At 29.9% G+C, this 23,025-nt stretch overlaps 1 protein-coding gene across 1 annotated transcript; it reads right to left on the bottom strand.

Moving 5' to 3' along the window:
- Window positions 1-5,666: 5,666 nt before the first annotated feature.
- Window positions 5,667-23,021, bottom strand: Cds (CDP-diacylglycerol synthase). Its single transcript, XM_085195796.1, has 10 exons — window positions 22,812-23,021; window positions 22,600-22,724; window positions 22,300-22,396; window positions 21,646-21,822; window positions 18,750-18,942; window positions 11,765-11,931; window positions 11,064-11,216; window positions 10,604-10,732; window positions 10,030-10,164; window positions 5,667-9,045 (listed from the first exon to the last, which is right to left on the bottom strand). The coding sequence occupies exons 1-10, from the start codon at window positions 22,884-22,886 to the stop codon at window positions 8,953-8,955; spliced, it is 1,344 nt and encodes a 447-aa protein (XP_085051922.1). The 5' UTR covers window positions 22,887-23,021; the 3' UTR covers window positions 5,667-8,952.
- Window positions 23,022-23,025: the final 4 nt, after the last annotated feature.

Consider the following 23,025-nt stretch of genomic DNA (forward strand, 5'->3'; position numbering starts at 1 on the left):
TTAAAAGATAGACGTACAATCGTATCGACTTCCAAACAAAAAAGTTGAAACAAATAACTTTAGCTAACAACAATGTTTATCCATAGAATAAACTACACCCATACCTATCTAGTCCGCACTCCGTACTAGCGTCCTTACACTACACAAGCACTTAAATAGACTTATCAAAGACGTCTAAAACAGATCTAACGAAGTCGAATTTGATAACGGCAAGTTTACGATCGTACATTGCATGTGCTTGGCAAGTCCACACGCAAGCAACCCGGTCGCGGCGCGCCGCGGTACTGACAACGAAACGAGCAGCAGGTCTCAGGTCCATCTAAACGCATAATCATGAGAGAAAGTATTCTCGATGATATATTTTTGTGTGAATTACCCAATAGTGCCTAATTTTTGCAAGAAGAATGCAGATGGGTTAGATTTATTAGGAGCAGTGGTTTGGCTATGGCTAAGTTAGGGAAGGTTATGTATTTATTTATTTAAATATAATATGATTTAGTATCATAATTTCCTTTTTAGGTTCGTCTTGATACATAAAAATGCAGTGAAATTTATCTCATTCATTATAATATTTGATATTTTTATCGAGTGTATAAATAAATTCGATGTCAATATTAACATATTCTTTTCTTGTTTAGAATATTTACTGTTATTTAATACTTAATGTACTATATTATTAAGTAATGATAAGTAAATGTTATTACTAATGTGTTTAATTTTTTTATCAGTATCATTTATTTGTTATTTGAATTATATTTTTAAAATATTTAAAATGTATGATTATTATTTTGTTAAAAGATACAAAAATCCTTATGTATAAGCGAAGTAAAACGAAAATTATCTTACTTGTTCGCTTTCGTTTTTAATATTACATTAAGATAAATTATAACAATATAACACATTATTTCAATTGAGCCCAGTCGTGGCGGGCAGAGCCACAAACGTGCGACCGTAAACGTGGCAGATCGTGGGTTCGATTCCCACTTGAGAAAATGAAATATTTAATATTTTCATTTTCTTGTTCTCGTAACGAGGAAAATCGGCGTTGATATCCACCACTAATAACGGTAACCCTGCCCTGAAAGGTCTTAACAGTAGGTTTCCAGGTTCCCTCTGCCTACTTTCCTATATGCGGGACTGTATCCCGCATCCCTGAGGCTAAAAAATTATAATAAAATTGTTTCATGTGACAGTACATTACACTTCAATCTATGTATGTGCTTCATAGTCGACTAGCTCTGCGCCTACACTTGACATAACCGGCCAACCTACTTAATTACTAGACAAAGAAAGTACTGTCCTCAAGGCTCCATTATTATTAATATTGTAAGATAGGAGATTTCCAAATAAATATGTTTTTTATTACATAAAGGTGTCTTAACATTAGGTTCCATCTGCCTACCCTGCTAGCGTGAAGCTTTATTTAAATTAAATAATTGCTTCCTTTACAGCGATAGAGTGCTTTAGCTTTTGAATTATGACATTTATTACGGCGTTTTGATGAATTAACTAGTAAAAAAACATTAAAATATATGGGAATTACTAAGAGAAGTTCCTTAGCAATCCAAGGATATACAGTACAGGACCAGGGATTTATTTTATTATTTTTTGTTAGTATACGTATTCAACGCCATAAAGGCACTGTTACTGAATAACTATTGTAGAATTTGTTTGTGTATATTTTATAAATAAATAATATCTTAATTAACAATTATTCAAATTTATTTAAATTTACAAGAAATATCTGGCTAAGATGAAAGCGCGCTTGAACCATTTGATCTATGAGATTAGATAATAATAAAAATAATAAAAATCCCATTGGTACTTTTATATACTAGTACATACTTACACACTTCGTTCTCTACTTTCCGCCAAATTCTGAATGCATTGCGTGTTGACTGGCGGAACTTAACGCCGCAACTTTTATATATTTACTTACACTTCATAGTAAATATATTTAGAAATGAATGAGTAGCAAATCAAGTTTTGGCGATCAGTTAACACGTTTGCTCATCTCTGCAAAAGTGACGTTACGTAAATACACAAGGTCGTCGGTTCGTTGGTTCGTCTCGTGTTATTAGACTATTTGACTAATGTCAGACAGGCACGCTTATAATAATTTATTTTATCCTTACAATTTTGTAATCATATTTAGATTTTGGGAAACAAATTTTCTTTAAAAAATTAGGGTTATTATTAAGAATTAATAATTAGTTGTTTAGAATATTTATTTAAGTTATTAAAAAAATTGTGTGTAATTTATGTACCGTATACACAATCTTCATATACGAAATATCAGACATTTTTGTATGTACATTTCAAATATCTACAGAAAATTACAATAAGGCATACACGAACAAAGACCGCAGAACTCGGCGGTAAATGGGGAACAGAGTGTCTTAACACTAGGTTCTCACTATAGCCAAGCCTACATACACTATAGCCAAGCATACCTACTCTGTTGTGTGCGGGATACAACGTAACGCTAATAAAATGAAAATTAAAGTATTTAAATTGTATAACCAATACGCCCGGATATTGTACTCGTATTTCAGATGTATCTTTAAGATAATGTCGCTCAAAGCCTTGACATTGATACAGAAAATATTATACGATTTCTTTAAGATCTTAACTTATTATAGATAGATACCTAATATTAAAATACATGTCAAAATATAAGGGTATTCCCCGACCTTACTTTTCTTCATTACCTACCTACCTAATAAAATAAAATGAAGTGACAAATAATATTAAATATTTTAAAATATTCCTTTTATTTGTATACGTACCTTACATGACAGTATTTGAAGTGGTATAATAAACATTTACCGACTTTATATAAGTAGGTCTAAAAGAATAATAATAATTATAGATAAGTGGATGAGTGTGAAACATGTTAAGGATGTTAAATAAAGCCTAGGTGTTGCCAAACAGTATTGTTTAAGCCCTAGCTCTCTAGCTCTTAAAGTATCAGTGCCAGTCACTCATTAGCGAGGAAAATTGTGAAAATCTTTGAACAAGAATTAGTGTAGCTTGTAGAAATTTGTCAAACTCTGCGGTAAGTGTGCATACATAAGTATTTAGTTTTATAATAATACTATATATGCAACGTTTGTGGTTTGGAATTTCATTTACAAATTTTTGTTGTATGTGTTTCTAATATAAATATTTTCCTTGTGTGAATGTTTGTAAAATTAGACATGTGCCTCTAAGAACTCTCTCTAAGTAAAGATTCAATCTGTCATAAGTAATAGTAGAAGTGGTATCAATAAACAATTTAGGAAAATTGAATTATACTAGAGGCCATTTTAGCTTACAGGTACATTTTGTGGTTGTATTTACATTAATTATATTAATTGTGAATATATCCCCACTTTATACGAATTATTCTAATTTCCTTGGTATGCTAAAATAAAGACCGGTATTCAGTTTTGTTAACTCTGCAATATGATACTCTGCATATTGATGTTGATGTCTCTACCTACCTTACTATACTTGTAAGCATGAGATACATTAAAATAAATTAATTAATTTCAAAAATGTCACTATTTTTTATTCATAAAAGCGGTTTAGTTGGATTTCTTCAGATGTTCTAATAACATAGCTATAAAAGGAGTTAAATGACTTTCCCTTTTTATTCAGATCGCAGTCGTATTGACGCGCTGTGAATAATAAATGTATCATCTTTGCAATACTCGTGCATCCAGCGTGTTTCCATTGTATATAAAAAACGCACTATTGTTATATATACTAGATGAATTATTTATTAATGCCATTATTATAAAGTGATAGGCAGTCTAAATAAAATTTTAAGTCTCGTACCCGTACCCGTATTTTAGAAATATTGGTAAAATATCATAAAATGTCTTTTCAAAATATGTGCTTACTTTTTTTAGTATTCCTGGGACAAACAGGGTTGGCAAAGAGAACCAGGGAACCTAGTGTTAAGAAACTCTGTTCCTATTAAGACAATTCTGTTCTTCAGTTTCCGCAGATTTCTGGGGACATTGTGTGTTGTGTGGTGGAACTCAACGCCGTGGTTTATCTCAACGTGTAAGAAGAAATGAAAATATTAAATATTTCATTTTCCACGACTGGCCTCCCGTATTTATTTATTAGCGTTAAATGTTTCATCATTCTCATCCTCATGACAGTAGGATTTGTTTAACATTTAGAATTAGACACAGATAAATAAGCTGAACTAAAGCTTTAGTCGTTCGCGTAACATTTCAATAAAATAGTCTTGGAAACCTATATTATGGCCTAACCTATATTCTGTATTAGTAACCAGTAGTAGTATGTGTATGTGTGCACAACAGTACGACTGCAACCGCGGTTTTGGGTTCGATTTCTACGTAAGGAAATGAAATATTTAGTATTTTAATATACTTGTTCTGGTATCGGGGCAAAACGTTGCGTTGAGCTCGCTCAACAAGCTTTACTCAAGAATTTGGTGGAAAGTGGGAAACACTACTGTTAAGGAACCTAGTCCTTCTGTCTTTAGTTGAAAAAAACTTTGCCTTGTTACCAGAGCGAGTGAGTGGAAATCGAACCCACACTGATCGCGTTTGCAGTCACACGCTTGTGCCACTGTGCCAAGACGGCCTCAGCGTGTAGCATGAAGCTATAATAATACTAAATAGATACATTTCCCTAGGAACTATGAAAAACTAGGGAAAAAATATGAAACAACGCTTTTATCACATCTCGTATCGTATCAAAACATGTGGACTAACAATACTTATGTAAACTGCGTGGGAACGCATGTACGGCGTACGTTTGTATGCAAGAACTAGACCGCCGGAACTACCATCCGACTCGTGCATAGAAATGTATCGCGGAATATAAACGTTTTATTTTTAAATTTTAAATATCTCTTTTTGAATTGAAATATACTGATTGAAATAATTTACTGGAGAGACGAAGAAATAAATGAGGAAATAATTCATTTTAATAGTTCAAGTTCAAAGTAATAAAATTAAACTGAATAAACAATTAAAAATAAATTCACAAATATGTCGATTCGAGAATCTTTCTTGACCTTAGTCACAAATATTCCCTTTGTTTTATGACCTCAACTTTCAATTAGCATCCTTTATTCGGAAGTGAATGAATGGTAAAGAAATATCATTGTTCTAGCAAACGTTGCTTATCCGTATATCCGTTTATCGCCGTCGCGTCGTCGTGGCTCACAGCGAGTGACTGTTAACTTGACGGTTGTGGGTTCGATCCTCGCTCGAGGAAGTGAAATATTTATTTACGTTTATATTTCCATGTCTTCGCTCTGGTGTCGAGGCAAAGCGCGGCGTTAAATTCTGCCACTCAACACTCAATGCCTCCAGAGTTCGGCAGAAAGTGAGGAACGGAGTGTGCCCTGCCTACCCTGATGTTTGCGGGATACAGTGTGAAGCTGATTTTTTTAAATTTAATTTCTCCAAGTAACAATCGAAGTTACGACCATCGGGCACGATCCTACGGCCTGTCCCATATATCAAAAATTTTGAAATAAAAAATATTTTTTCTGTTGTGTTTAGTGAAATTGTCGTTAAAAACCTGAATAAAGGTGATACTTTGAATATTTTTATGTATTCATTTATTTAATTGTATTAGACTGTCAGTAGGTAGGAACTACAACTTTTAATTTTTTGTTAAATAAAACATATAAATCAGGAATCATTTATTTATTTATTATTTTTATTACAATACAATAAGTCACAATAAATTATCTATTAATTAGACACGTATCTAACACTAAGGTACAGATAGATTGTAATTTAAAATATCAAAAAACATTCTTCGATTTCTATTCAAAATTAATTTTACTAAAAAAACATAGACATATATAAATAGTATTATTGTAATATAGATAAAAAAATCTTAAGATGTTTAGGAATATTTCTTAATTTTGTTTAAATTTGTATCAAAGATTATATTTGGAGAGGATTTATTAATTAACAATAAAGCTCTCTAGTTATATTTTTATAATCGAAAAATGTTTAATGACTATATATCAGATCTTTATAATATTTTTACTTGTACATTTGTGACCAAAAAAGTTTGAATAAAAGCTATCCTTTTATAGAGAAATATTTTTATAATTATAATTTTCTTATATAATTTTCCTCAAGTGCTGCCCGACCTTTGATTTAGTAGTAAAAAAAAACTGTATTCAGAATATTTTTATCTGTAGTGCATATTATGGCAACATTCATGTCATAACAAAACAATACATTATCTATCTTAAAAATTTAGCACTCGTCATTCCAACACTACGCTAGAAGAACATCAATTTAAATACTAACACGACGTATATGTAGTTTTAACGCACTAGGGATGTGAAATAATTATTTAAAATCTTTTTTTTTATACTAAAAGATTAAAAATAAACTATATGTTTATTTTGACAATGCTGAAAATGCTGAAACAATTTTCAAATATAATTTTGACAATTTTGTTAAGAAGTCGTACATAATAGTATAAAAGATTATATAATTTATTTAAATAGGAAAATGTTTGAAATCTCGTTTTATAATTTATTTTCAAAAATAAACAGTTCAAAAAATAAGAACATGAAGAAAAATAAAAGGAATTATCATGATGTATTTTAAATATTAAAAACAAATTGAAAGATCAAAAATATTATACATAATCATTCCAATCCACTAATGCTGTGTCTAACAAATATCGACTAACTTTATATTAACGACAAATAAATCTTTCGCACGATTAAACTTTAAAATTTTGCAATTTGCAAATAAGTTTAAAGGCTATTATATAACTGAATAACAATCAATAAACAAAAAAGATTTGGTCCTTAGAATACTTTTGAGTAAACAAGGTACATAACGTAAAATACTGTTATGTTATATATATTTTTTATACATATTAAAAATATTTATAGAAACATGAATTATCTCTTTATACAATGTGTGAGGACGAATGTATAGGAATATCAATTTAAGCCAATTATAAACAAAAAATATAAATATGAATTATATAGAAGCTAATACAGCAATTACCTTTTTTCTAAGTTAACAACAATATTATATTTAATTTTTAGATATTTTTGCATATTAAAAAGTTTATTTCACTCTGACTACCCCGCTAGGGATAGAGCGTAAAGCTAGATTAAGATAGATAAAGTGCTTATTTTATTTTCGTATGCCATCATTATATCTTGGTAATAATAGTTTTATTATTTCAAAAACTTGTTTTATTTAATTTTCCAAGTGTGAATTGAGATTGTTTTATTTGCTTCTATATGATTCATTGGATCTAAAATCTAGATCATTGATATACAATATAGTAATATATGTATTATCTAACTTAATCGTACAATCAAGCAAAAAACATCATATCGTAATTTAAAATCACATAAATAAATCACAACAACTTAACAAATTTCTATAATACAAATATTTATTTAAACAAAAAACTACCAAGAGATATATTAGACAAACATCATTTTTTTTATTTTAATTCATATCTTATCATCTGCTCTCTATTGAGAGAAAATATTGAAAGTTTCCTTCAAAAACTATTGAATTTTTTAAGGAAACTTTCAATTAACTAACTTATTAAAAGCATTGTTTTAAAATAATCCCCTAATGTTTTTTTTTCTAAATATTGTTTGATGAATTAAATTATAAAAAAAATTGAGAAATGAAACATTTACATAATTTTAATTTAGTGACAAAAGTGTATTCAAATTAAATATATAATAATAATAAATCTAGCAAGTACAATATATTATTATATGTTAACTATGCTGGATACTTAGTAAATAAAAAGAACATCTCAACCCGTATACCAAAGCAAATATAAAAAAATACATATACTTTATACAATATAAAGATATTATTAATTACAAGAAATCAATAAATAAATGAATTATGAAGAAAATTCTATGAGATTGTTCCAAGTGAATTACATAGAAAAATAGTTATGTAAGGTGGAACATTTACCACATAATTAAGCAGTCAATTTTCAGTCTAAATAAGGGGCCATTTGTAGATTACACCAAACCAATTTCACGTTATTTTGACTCCCTCTCCGCTTGTCACAGCTAGTCGCATGTATAAGACAACCCACAACCGCCGTGTTTACAGTCACACACTGTGCCACTGCGCCAGGACGGCCTCTTTATATTTTAATACTAACATATATTTTAAAATGTGACGTCGCACATCGTCGACCCCCTTGACGTGTGACGTGACATCATTGATGGATGGCCCCTTATAAAAAACAAATGCATATTCCCTGTTTTAATCCAATCAATGAATTATTAATTAGCAAAAAATAGCGTAAATTAAAAGTAACATTTATATGGTGATATATGATTTATATGGTGAAATTTAAACTATATATTATAATATAGATTGGCAAGTAAATATATATTTTTTATTGTTTTATAAGAATTCAAGAAAGAAAAAAAAAATCCACGAAGAAGCTGAAGTATATAATACAAGTTTTAATTTATTTAGATCATAGGATATATGTATCTATTTATATAATATCATATAAATGTATTTAAAGATGGATTGTAATGAGTACACAAAAAGAGACTAGAATGTACCGTTCAATGAACCGTATAGGATATGTCACACCTTACTGTGTAGTGTAGTGTCACACTAAAAAATACTATAACATATACTATTTATTCGGTGGGCGTTTAAATATCAATAAACTAAATAATAAATATATTATCATGAAAATTACTATTTTACTCTCACAGGAAAAAAAAATATTAATAGTAAGATGTACTAATAGAAGCATTTATAAATTAAAGTCCTATATACATTGCGAAAAACACGTATTAAAAAATATAAAATTATGGCTGTATAATATTGATAATTTGCCTTAATTGAATATATTGTAAAGTGTGACACTACATTCACATTATCTGTCAAATTACTGTCATTAACTGTCAACGTTATAATTGCTAATATATGTTTAGGGTACCGTATTCAGTATGTTTCTGTTCTCAAGAGACTCTTTCAATGCATAGAACAGTTGCAATTGTTGTTCCAGCTTCAAATTGTACACCTGTGATAAAAAAAAATAGAATATAATAAAAAAATATGAAAATATTTATACGTTAAAAATAATTGCATCTTATTAGATATAAGTATTAAATACTAGCGGACGCGCGCAGCTTCGCTTGCGTATTTAAGGGTGAATTCTAATAACCCATGAAACATGTGTTCAATGAAATATTTTTAAGAGTCTAAATTTCAAATTTTATAAAAATCGGTGGCGATTTAAAAATTTTTTCCATACAAACTTTCAATCCCTTATTTTTGCACCCTTAGGGGATGAATTCTAGAAAACCATGAAACATGTGTTTAATTATATACGTTTAAGAGTCTGAATTTCAAATTTTATAAAAATTGGTGACGATTTAAAAAAAACCTATACAAACTTTCAAACCCTTATTTGCACCCTTAGGGAGAAAATTCTAGAAAACTATGAAACACGTATTCAATTAAATACTTTTAAAAATCTAAATTTCAAATTTTATAAAAATCGGTGCTGATTTAAATTTTTTTCCATACATACTTTGAACCCCTATTTCACCCCTTTAGGGTTAAAATTTTTCAAAATCCCTTCTTAGTGGATGTCCAGATTACGAAAGTAAACTTTTGTCCAAATTTTACGTTTCTACGCACAGTGGTTACGGCTGTGCGTGCGTCTTACCTCAGTCAGTGAGGACAAGTCCTTTTATATATATAGATTATAGATTGATTAAAAAATTTAATGAATGAAATTTATCGTTTTAAGTACGACAGGAAAAAGCCAATTTAAATTATGTTGAGGATATTAGTTACGAGATTATTATTAGTTGAACCCAGTCTTGGCGCGGCGGCACAAGTGAACGATTGTAAACCCGTCAAGTTGTGTGTTCGATTCCCACTCGAGGAAATGAAATATTTAATATTTTCATTTCGTCGCTCTGGTAACGAGGCAAACCGCGGCTTTGACTTACGCCATTGAATATGCATTTTTAGTTGTCAAAGCACTTTAACAAACCTGTTGCAACAACTTCTGCGGTGTGGCCGTGCGGATGAAGCTCGTTATATAGACATTGACAAAGGTGGCCATTAGGAACTGACAGTCGAAACGGTCCATTATACCACCGTGGCCGGGGATCACGTCACCAAAGTCCTGGAAACAAGAAATAAATAAAAATTTTTGTTAAAATAAATTGAAATTTACATATATTGTATACATGGATATCACATTACAATTCTTTCAGTCGAATTATTACTTAATCTTTATGCTGCCGCTTCTTTCAGTCGAATTATTACTTAATAAGTTTGAATTACAATTTTTTTAAGCTCACTTAATGTTAATTCACTTTGTTATCCACACACCGTTTACTCTTCGGAACATCGCAGGTTAAGTAGTGGAGCTCAACGCCAGGCTATGTCTTGGTACCAAACCGAGGAAATGAAAATAATTAATTCCCTCGAGTGAAATCGAACCCCAATCTGTCGCGTTTAAATGCCGCACTTGACGCTGTGCGGCTGACTCAAGCCAGCTTCTATATGTGTTATAATTAGAGTTACGTAACACATTCTATAAAAACTTTTAATAAGCAAACCTTAATCTTGAAAGCGCGCTTAAATCCCGAAGCAAAGAATCCTCCAAACGGTCCAATGACAGAGCTGAAGATACTGAGAGCCAAGGAGTGAATCATAAACGGGTACATAATCAATTTGTCGCGGCCGAACTGAAAGTAACAAATAAAATATAAGCATTTAAAAAATATATCAAATTAAAATTCATATTTTTTTTATGTATTAAATAAAAAATGAATAATAAAGATTTTTTTTTTACATTTTTTGCAGTTAAAATATCGAAACCTAACTAGAAGTATATTTGTATGTATTTTTTACCATTACCCAAAAGGTGAACACAGATCATACAATACTCCCGAGGATATTCAATATTTCTAAGAATATTGGGTAATTTATGGCAATTTATGATTGATGATGTAAAAATAAAAGCTATAATATATAAAAATAATTAAAAAAAGAAGTAAATTAAATGAAATAACTCACAACTTTCATAACGGAATGTAAGAACTGCGGTGGATTGTACTCCTGAAGGCGGAAGAGGGAAGATGGCTCACAGTCCATTGTCATACGTCCCAGAGATTCCGAGTATTCGATAGGACAAACCAGGTACGGATATTGAGACATCATGTAGGCTAGCTGGAAATTTTTTATTTATAACTTAATATCGCTGTTGAAATTAAAAACACTACGTGGATTTTAACCTGCGTCTCTTAGACTCCGTACTGAATAAGCATTAACTTTCTCTTCTTAATAAAATATAAATAATATATACTAACTAATTACTTCGTATTAAATAGTCAATAAAAATAATTTATATTAAAAAGGAATTTTCATAATTTTAAAAATAATTATTGTTCAGTATTTATTATAAAATATCCAAGATTCATTAAATGCACGCAATCGCATGGAAAATTATCATTTATTCATGAAAAACTGTATTTGTTTGTTAAGTCTTATTAAATTTAGTTACGCCATCTAAAGACAATATTTAAAAATAATCCAAAAGTAAAGTAAAGTAGAGAATAAAATAATTTTCTTGCAGTCTTTATCTGTTAGGCCAATAATTAATTTTTAGCAGTTTATTTTATTGTTTAATGCGTAGAAAATGTCAGTAATTTCAGTCCTACGGGAAGCTACAACCGGCTCGTAGGTAATAATATGCATAAATAATCAATAGTAAATACCACAAGGCCAAAAACAACAGTGGATACACCTCCACCGATAAATCCTTCCCAGGTCTTCTTGGGACTAAGCTTGATAAGAGGAGTCTTGCCGAAGAAGAAACCGAAGACATAGGCCATTACATCGTTGCAAATGATCATAGACACCGGCACTATGAACCAGATTAGACCTAGAAAAAGAATAACACTGTTTTAAAACAATAGTTTATTGTTATCAAATCTTTTAATATTGGTAAAATCGCATTATAATATTATATTAAGGTGAAGAAATGAAAATAAATACTAACTAAAGATTACCTGTATAAATCTACTTTTTTTTTAAAATTTTACCTACAGCATAATAAATATTACGACACAATAGAAGAAAATAAAATACTTGATAATTTTGAAAAACCTACCATGAGTTTACATAAAGCAATATACAATTAACATACAATACAGATGCACGACCGTCTGTTATTTGAATAAATTTAAATTCAAATTACTCAAATTACTTTGCCAGACCTTATACCAAATGTAACTTAGAGCGAGCGATAAAAAATAAATTACAATTTTACTTAATTATGTAACACAGCAAAGCTAATCAAAATGATAAAAATATTTTTTATATTAATATTAATTTTCCTTAAGTACCTAAATAAGGAATTCTGGAGGCACTTCGTATTAAATGGCGGAACTGACATCAACATGACATAAAACACATTTAATATTTAATTTATTCGTGTGGGCAACGAACATATAACCTGTCTCGTTTACAAACACAACTGGCCTAAAAAAAATTAATAATCTATATACCTCCCCTGGGGGAGGTCTGGGTCCAGCAGTGGTCCCAGCTGATTTGATTGATTGATACCTATATAAAATTAGATGTTCCCACTGACTTAGGTAAGACGCACGCACAGCCGTAACCGCAGATGTTTATTTTCATAACGTGACATGAAAGGGACGACATAGAGGACGAAACTTTGTATGGAAAAATCTTTAAATTACCACTGATTTTTATAAAAAATTTAATTCAGACTTAAAAATATTTCATTGAACACGTGTTTCGTGTTTTTTTTAGAATTCACCCCTTAAACTGAAAATAATTTCATAAATATAGTCCAAGCGAAGCCGTCCAGTTTATAATTTTATATTACATAAATTATATAATTTAAGTATAAACATACAAATACACGAACATATTATATTTATATATATTTACATAATATGTTACAATAACCAACCGTCAACAAATAACCACTTCAAAGACATCCATATCAAAACTCGATAGCTGTAGAGCAAAGTAATTGACAGTTTAATGAAACGTTCACTTGAATGCGTCGTTCAGTATACGTCCGCTACTAGTGATTCTTAAAGTAAACAAACAATAAATTGTATACAACATAAAAGCCTTCCCGGCTCTTTTAATAGAAAATAGGGTTGGACGCAAAAAAAATCAACAAATATCACAAACATAAATTTTATAGGACGCTAGAGTACGTGGTCGTGGTCACAGAATGACTGAAATATGGACAACCGTAAACGTAAACAGTTCGAAATGTCAGTTATAAAATGTATTATATATAATATAATACTATTATAATACGTTATTAATTCAGTTAACACCTAAGGAACTAGCTATTTTAATGTTCCATATAATAAATCAATTATATCTTTAGATTTTTAGTACATCTTATCATTCGTCCTCATGTTTTAGTGTACTAGATATCTACACGTTTCATGTATAGGTACGTTGTTTTTATTACTACTGCATATATAACGAGTTGCTGTTTTTATATTGCTATTGTAAACTCGAGAATCCATTATATACGAAATAAACGCTAAGTTTTCAATTTTAGTCAGAAAACAACAATATTTAATTAGGTTAAAAACCTATGTGTTTTTTAAATAATTTATATAGAAAAACGTCTTATCTAGCAAATAAAGGGTAAAAAGAGAGAGATAGTGTCACGACACTCCACCTCCACTTTTTAACCAATACCGAGACATTTCGCTCTGAGTGGCGGAGCACTATGTCTTGCTATTCCGGAGAAATATAAATAATTAATTCCAGAGATCGAACCCACAATCATCATGATTGGCGTCTCTACATATAATAATTAATACTATAATTGTTTTCACAAAGAAACAAAATATATTTTATTCTCAGCTAATTAATCATTGTATATACCTACCGTAACATGAAAATTGTAACACTTTCATTAATAATACAATAAGAATACAGAAGAAGAGAAAACCATACCGCGTCTAAGAATAGCTTATTGTTTGTGAAGCAACGAAGCAGTATTGTATGAAAATGAAATATAATGTAACTACGGACGCACCGATTTAAACTGCTTCATCATCGCTTGAATATGTGGAAAATATTACATACAAATACAAGTTGTAAATCGGTGTGTTAGCAAAATTTACAGTGAATGTAGGTTATTGGCTATATTATATATATATTTTTTTTAAGTACTTAAGTACTACTATAAAGTTTATTAATAATACTATTATACCTAACTAAGTACTAGTATAGTGTACTTTTATAAAATATCAACAAATGAATAACAATTGGAGGACAATCACAGTTCAATCTCTAGTGGAAAACGACATTATGCAAAACAACATTTATCAGTAATATTATTTCAATCCATGTGGTCGTTATAAACGGCTGCCGCTGTTAAATTAATTTATAGATCCAAATTGCAAGCTAGTTTCCATTGAAAGAAATAATGGCATATTACGACCAAATAAGTAATATTATATGTATATGTTTCTTGACTGCTATGCTATTATTTTATACCATAAAGCTATAGTATCTACGTACAACTATTATTATATTCTATTCAAATAACGTCACTACGCGATTATAAATTTACAATTAGAGCTCATTCTGGTTTCAACTTCGAGCTGTATCACGCATAATAGGGTAGGCAGGGAGAACCTAGTGTCAGAAGTCTCCGCTCTCCGCTTTCCGCCTGAATTTGAGACATTACGTGTCGGCGAACAACATAGAAATATTACAATTAAACTAAAATCTCTCTGTAAGTTAAAGGCTATTGACTCCTTATCAGTGTGAGAACGTAACTGTGGTTGGCCTATTCTATACTTATTCGAATTAATATTTTAATCATATAATTCTCTGTAGAGAATTATATGATTAAATAAAAAATATTTTGCTATTTACGACATATTCTGGATATTAAAAATGTTTAGTTATTACACAGGAAATCTGCCTATATTTACCAGAATGCTAAAACTAATTGTAAGCAAAAAAAAATTAATAAAAAAAGAGACAGTGAAATTGGGTTTAAAAATGCATTATATTTTTAATTCCATCTTTCACTTTTGCAAAAATACTAATAATACAAAATCTGAAACGAAGTCATATATCTATTTCTTTATATTATAAGTATTTGTTCTAATAGTGTACACTATTAGAATAAAAATCCATAAAAATCATATGCACCAAATTAACTCCCAACAATATTTTGCTTTAACTATATTTTTGAGATACCGATGAATTCATCTTGTAAGCATAATGTTAGCACATGGTAAAAAAAATGTTGAAAGAATTGCTGATACGCCACTTTATACAAAATAATAGACGAACATCAAAAAAATGCAAATATCAGGCAATAACACTGTATTTCCATTACATGTGCAATCAATTTTATTAACTGTGCAGCAAAAAAATAAAAGCAATTGAAATTATTGCTTATTATGTAGCCCCAATATACAAATTGTATAAAAAACCAGTTTAGTATCCAAACGTCCATCATCTCTCTTAGAATTTTGTCTATGACTCTCCATTCTCTATTTTCCAGCTTAGAGCTGCTGAATAGTAACTGACTAGTAATAACGTACATTATTTAACTAGATCATTGAAATATTTACATTAACATTAAGGAAGGAAGTACACACACATGTATCAAACTTCCCGAACGTGATTTTTATTATGGTTTTCCTTCTTTACATTAAATAAAAATTTAAGTATAACACAGTGACAAAAAGTCAATAGTGTAAAAAATGTTTAAAAAATATTGCACACATCTCAGTATTCCATACATAACTTATCATATGTTATTTGGTCAAAAATATGGTTGGCGTGGGTAAAATCATTTATCCTATATCCAATAACGTCCATTCTATCTATAGGGTTGTCTATCACCTTTATAAACGCGTAAAAATAACCTCGGATAACCTTAAACTTATTATTAGACATAATACTCAGTAATATTTACCCTTATCGGAAATTTATTTTTATATATTAGTCATGTAAAAACATTTTATAGCTTCATGTTGTATCTTCGAAATGGCAGGGTAGGCAGAAGGAAGTTGTGAACCTAATGTTAAGATACTGTTCCCCATTATGACACTTCCCAATTTCCGCCGAATTCTTTTAGGCATTTTGATGTATTGCGAATTCAAGTTGTTTTAAGTGGCGGAACTCAACGCTTTGAAACGTTACCACGGCGAAGAAATGAAAATAATAAATATTTCATTCGTCCGAGTGGGAATCGAACCCATAACCGTCGATTACAGACGCATACTTGTTACCCCTGCACCACGATAGACTTATTTTCACAAACATTAAAAAAATAATAGTAATTTATAAGCGGCAACCCTACTAAATGACCTGGTTGAGTCGAGCTCGAGAGGCTTCCCGTCCCTGACAATCAGCGTACACGCGGCGACGATGTGTCAGATTATTATCTATAGATAGTAACTGACATTAAATGGTTTATTTACAATGGGTGGAAACTAACTTTTTTTAAAACAGAAAAATATTTTTTATAAATAACTGCATTCAAGCTGTTTAAACTCTCATATTTACAAAAAGGTACAGCATGAAGAGTACGGAGAGAGTTAAAAACACTATTTCCTTTTAATTTGGCTAAAGTATAATAGATACAGTATCTACTTAATTAAATAAATTTTGGAGACATTTAAATTGACATAATTTACACTCATATAGTGATAGAAAAAGATACTACAGATGATGATATCATGTTATCTCACGAGACTGTATATAATATGTTTTGTTTACAAATAGCTTTCCGGTCATTGCACCTAGGAATTGTAGCGTGTTTGATTCCCACTCAAAACTATTATCATACAAAAACTACATAGGGACATAGCTGTACAGCAGTTAGTGTCTGACTAAATACTCGACTCGACTAAATACCAGAGTTAGGGGTACAGAGAAAAACGAATATACAAAAAAAATATCAATAAAACATCATTTCCCTCGATTTTATTAAATGAGACACGGTGTTGGGTTGCGCCACCCAACAGGCAAAGCTGTAGAGCCCAGTGACTTAATAGTAGTATCTCTCTGCCTAAAAGTTACATATCCAAAATAATCATCTCAAAAATGTCTATTGATGATACTCCTTAAGCAAATTACATTAAGGTATTTTTTAATATAGCCTTATAATTAAATTATTAACTTTGATACGTAATGAATTATAAATATGTATAAATCAGTTAAATCTTGACCTTGCTATACGATTTATACAAAAATAGATTTTCCTTGTAAACATAACTACGTAATATCGTTGCATCGGCTCGACGCGACGGTCTAAGCAATATAAATTTATTTTTCGACGATTATTCTTTAATAATGTAGTTTAGAATTCACACTACACTGTTAATAGCTAGTGATATGTTATTTAGACACTAAAATCAAACAAGATCGTAACTGTACTGTAAACGACAGGTTGTGGTTTCGATTGCTGTTCGAGGAAATAAAATATTTAATATTTCTATTTCCTCGCTCTGGTATTTAGACGAGCCGCGGCGCTGGGTTCCGCCACATAACACGCAATGCCTCCGGAATTCGGCAGAAAGTGGGGGCTTACTGGGAACAAAGTGTCTTAACACTTGCTTTCCAGGTTCCCTCTGCTTATCCTGCTATGCTAATCTATGGAAAAGCGTAATGCAGCACGGGTTTATTTTGTACTTTGATAGAGATATCGAGAAATTATTACTTAAATTATATATTTAAGATATCGAGAATTAATTGTCGAACGAAATATTTTTTCTTATGTATTGATATACCTACTTGGAAAAATTCAAACTTTGTCCAGACATGCATTATTATAATTATAGAAAAAAATATTAACAGGAATGACCAAACACAGCAGTAAAAAATGTAAACTATTCTCGTTAAAGATGTAATACGTGTGCATACAAACACGTGTTGTGCAAGATTGGCCTTCATATAACGGATAAGACCTTTTTTTAACCAACGAAATATTCTCCTTATAGATGGTTTCAACATTATTTTTACTATATTACGCGGTCTCTACAGTAAAAGTTATTTAAATTAAAATAGCATTTCGTGGTCAGAAAAATAAGTAAAAGTGAATCTTAATGGTCTAAAGAAATAACTACTATTATTATTATGCTGCAAATATCAGTGGAAGTGTCGTATATCATGCCATTTTATTTTACTAAATCGGAAAAATAAGAATAAATGTCTTACTCCCCCTTTTACTAAATATACGATTTTTTTATAAAACAATGTACATTTCGATATTTTACTGTTTCTGTAATATTGTCCGAATAATCTCATAAAAGGTTTCGTAATCAGACACACCGACAGCCTCGCATAGCCAGTACTTGTGTAATTGCTACATTCACTCTTTTACTCGTCTATTAAGAGGTTGAATATATGTGTAATTACATATCATTACTAAGTATGATACCTACTACGTACGACACCATAAATTAAAAAGGTCGACTTTTAGCACATTTTAAATTTTCTAGACATAACAATATATTGTAATATTATTTGTAGATAAACAACAAATACTTATAAGCTGCTGTGGCATGTTGACTGGTAGAAATCATTTTAGATATAAACACCATTCAAAAAACAATATGTTTGTTTTTTGCTGTAGAGATCCATGATAATCCCGAAATATATTCTTAGCTATAATAATAAAATTAAAAATAATTTTATATTAATAATAACTATAATATACAAGTTTACCTTCAAATATATTCTGTATAATGAGATAGCTCTGAGTGACGACAATTAGTAAAGCAACGTGGGTCCAGGCGAAGAGGCTGAATTGGCGCATGTAGTATCGTTTTACCAGAGACAGAACGAACCAGACGAATCCCACGCAGTACAAACTGAACGAGATGAAACGATGATAGGTCACTAGGAAGCGGAGATAATCCTAGAAGAAAATCAAATTATATAGTAAAATTTGTGCATATCTTAATACAATTGATATTGGTGTATGATTTAAAAATATGCATGCAGCTTCACGCTTTTTCCGTGTATAGCAGGGTAGGCAGAGAAAATCTAGTGTTGAAACACTCCGTTCCCTGTTGTCTACCCAAAGTAATTGATAAGTCAGCTATTATTTATTTGTATATTTTATTTGTATTTAGACATAATATGTATTTCATCTAAACCTAATCCATTTTGAAAGAAACTGTTGAAAACTTGCAATCACGCTGATACCATACCTACCTAACATTAAGGTTATCGGATTTGGCTCGAATCCCGTTAATTAATTTAACCTCGATTCTTTTATCTAGACAAAGTTAATTTAAGTATTTTGACGGCGTTAAGGTCGAAGTGTCAATTTTACTTTAGTCACCACGTGCTCGACGTATCGAAATTAGATTAGTTAGACTTTCAATTTATATATAACAGAAATATTATAATATTTATATATAAAAGACAAAAGAGGATAAAGAGTCCTCTTTTGTCTTTATATAAATTATATATTAAAAATATTTATATAAAAAATGCATTTTATCACTGCAAATGCAGCATAATTATAGAGTATTCCATCAAATAAAAATATATATGCACATTACTTTTAACGAACTAAATTGAACAGCGATAGGCAGCGTAATGGAAAACAATTTGAATGACATTCAATAAGTGCGTCGTCAATAAGGTTAATACTCTGTCACTGAATCTTGATTTACATTTTAGGTCAAAAAATATTTAAAAAAAAAAGTTTTAGAAATCCAGTCTGGTAATATCGTATCATTTTTTTTTATCTACGTAACATACATAATGTCATCAAGTAGCTTATTTTTTTGGTAAGTATTCGCGTGATACTTAATATTACTTTCCGAAACTAATCATAGTAATGGAAGGCTAGCAAAGCGATATTAGCCAATTTATTTATTAAATTACTATTAGGCTTAATATTTTTTTTAATAAGCCTAACAATCATTCAATATATAAATTTGAAAATGATGTTACCTTCACATATATCTATGATTTTATATAAAAGTATAGTTAGGTATTTTAATTACACATGTACGAAGATTAAATCTAAAATATTTTTTTACACCAAAGATAGAAATATATTTTTCAAATTAAGTTTTTTCATGCATTAAAAAAATACTGCAAGATCCATAAATCTGGCATATGGGTGGCAATTAATATTTCTTATTATAAATATACGATTGCAATAAAATGTATATAGCTATGTTGAATTACAACCGCCTATAAAATAATAATGTTCAGGGAAATAAAAATCTTTGCAATAGGTATATGTTTTGAATTTAAGTTTAAGTTAATATCACAAAAAAGGGGATTATTTACATTTCCTAATAAAAAAATAACAAGATGACAAATAATAGAACAATGGTAGATATACATGGACCACCAAATTATCGAAAACAACCGATATCAGAATCGAATATAAAATAAAATCAACTGAAAATCGATTTAATATTTTCTTACTATTATTCCTTAATATTTCTAACGCTGCTAGTACAGTACATACTCGTAAATACCAACGACAAAGTGCGCATAGGGAAAAGGTAACCGGGTTACCGATCAATAGATATTAGAGTTGCGTTTCGGTTTATGAAATAGACTATCCCGTTTGTGTGTCAGTACAAATTTGATCATAAACAACAATATTAACAATATTTTCATTCCAACGATTAATATTCATGTATATTTTCTTGTGTAATTTTATTATTATAAAACTAACACAAGAAAATATTAATGAAAAAAGCGACTTCACTCTTTTTTGATGGATAACAGGGTCAGTAAAGGAGAATAAGTGCTAAAGACTCGTTGTCCACGCATTGCCTAATTTTATGAGACAAAGTGTTGAGTGGCGGAACTTAAACGCCTCGCTTTCCCTCATAACCAAAGTGGGAGATCGAACCCACAACCACGACTGCAAGATAAATGTTTGCATTTATTTGCAATTCGCGAATATCTGATAAGAATAAAAAATCAAATTGCATTTGGATGAACAATAACTATAAACATAAATATATGTAAGATATAGTCCAGCCCAGACTATATCACGCGATGTTTATTTACGAGTAATAGTAGCATACGTAATAAAGGTGTTATTATGCTTTTATCTTTAATATTAAACTATTAGTACTAGACTTGCACCCCACTGTAGTAATACGTAAATGCGTTTGCGTTTTTGTCAGTTATAATATAAAATATAATTGTTTTATTTAGAAATCTCTTTATGTTCTACAACTTTGTACTTTTACAAAGTCCAAAACAATGTTTAACGCCGGAACTTTTATAAAGCCACAATAATTCAAATCTAATCTTATTAAATCACTTTAATTAAATGCAGGAAAACAATTATATTTTTATTATATTATAAAAATGGATCTATCTATATTAAATGCATTAATAAAAATGAAGAACTACTATTAGAGTCTAATAGTAGGTACTATTAACTAGGTACCTATTTAGTTAATCTTATCTAACAATTAAATTCTAATAAAATTAATGTAATTGTAATATATCAATTAAACTCAGGCCTTTGTTGTGCAGAGCACAAGTATGTGACTGTAAATACAACAGGTTGTGGGTTCCATTCCCACTCGAAGAAATAAAACTTATTTAACAGCAAAAAATATATTCTTACCGTTCGGTTGATAACAACACCAAAATAATCAATTAAATTCTCCCCATACAAAAAGTAGTTTGATGTCAATAGGAAATACCAAGAGAGGGATCGGAACCATGGTAATCCATGGACACGGTACACAGCATAACCTATGTTGATGATCTCTTCAAAGCATTTCACTTGCACACAAAGTACCTAAAAACAAAAATATATGTATATATATAGCATGGTAGGCAGCCAAAACAGAGGACATTAGGCACTCCCAATGTCCTCAATCATTTTCATTTAGAAGTGTCAGTGATTGTATACTGGATATTAGGCTATAAAACATGTACATTTTACAATTTAAGCATTGTTCCATAAAGGATTTTCATCTCAGATCTATAAAACAATAAAAATAAAAAAGTACTTTGATGTACCGAAAGCAAAACTTGGTTTACAAGACTAAACTATTAGAGTATAATAAAATCTACTTCAGGTTACTTTTATTATTTACGTAGAAATAAACTTATAATTATTTTAATTATAGTAATTGTGATAACTAAAATCTTTTTATATCAAAAGACTTATAAGAATATCATAAAAAGAAATATATTTTATAATAATATACAATAGCTAGTATTATTTCCAATAAAATAAGACAAAAACAATCTGGAGATGAAAAGTGCTTACCGTTATCATTAGAGCCAATGGCCCCCCATAAATCAGTAAACAGAATCCACCAATCATTAGCCAGGTAAATATTCCACGAATCACCCAGTTCCGCCATCTAAATAAGATATTAACAAAATCAACTTACATGATCATTTTTATATGAGAAAAATATTTTATATTTAAGGATCTTTAAAATTGTTACATATCACTTATTAATATCAAAATAATTCTATACAAATATCAACATATTTAAAATAATTCCAAAGTTTTTAATTTAAAGAAGCTATATAAATTACGATTAAAAAAATATTCGCTTACCGTGACGATAGACCGGAGAGCGCGGAATCCAGAATTTCAGGTGTTTTGTCAGTACCCTGAGGCAGAGATTTAGCCATTTCATCCACATACTTTTCTTCTAAAACCTTCTCTTCTTCTGAATCAACCTGTTAAAATATCACCAATAATATTTATAACATCAGAACTACAGAATAAACTGGTTTTATGAGAATAAAATTAATAATTATGTATACATGATCGGATTCTCCAGCAGTTTCCACTTTTTCGTTTCCGTCACCGTCTCCCCGACGATGTCTCAATTCACTCATATTTTCGTTAAATAAATTTCAAGCTATAATTACTTAATTAACGATAATTTTGGATGCAAACAAATTATTTGCTGCTTAGAACAAAACTATGTTCGATGTTTTCCATTTGAAGCTACCTTAGAGCTGTCAAACGAAAAAT

Source organism: Heliconius melpomene, chromosome 13 (genome assembly GCF_056956725.1).
Source record: "Heliconius melpomene rosina isolate 202511_hmr_F chromosome 13, ASM5695672v1, whole genome shotgun sequence".
NCBI lineage: Eukaryota > Metazoa > Arthropoda > Insecta > Lepidoptera > Nymphalidae > Heliconius > Heliconius melpomene.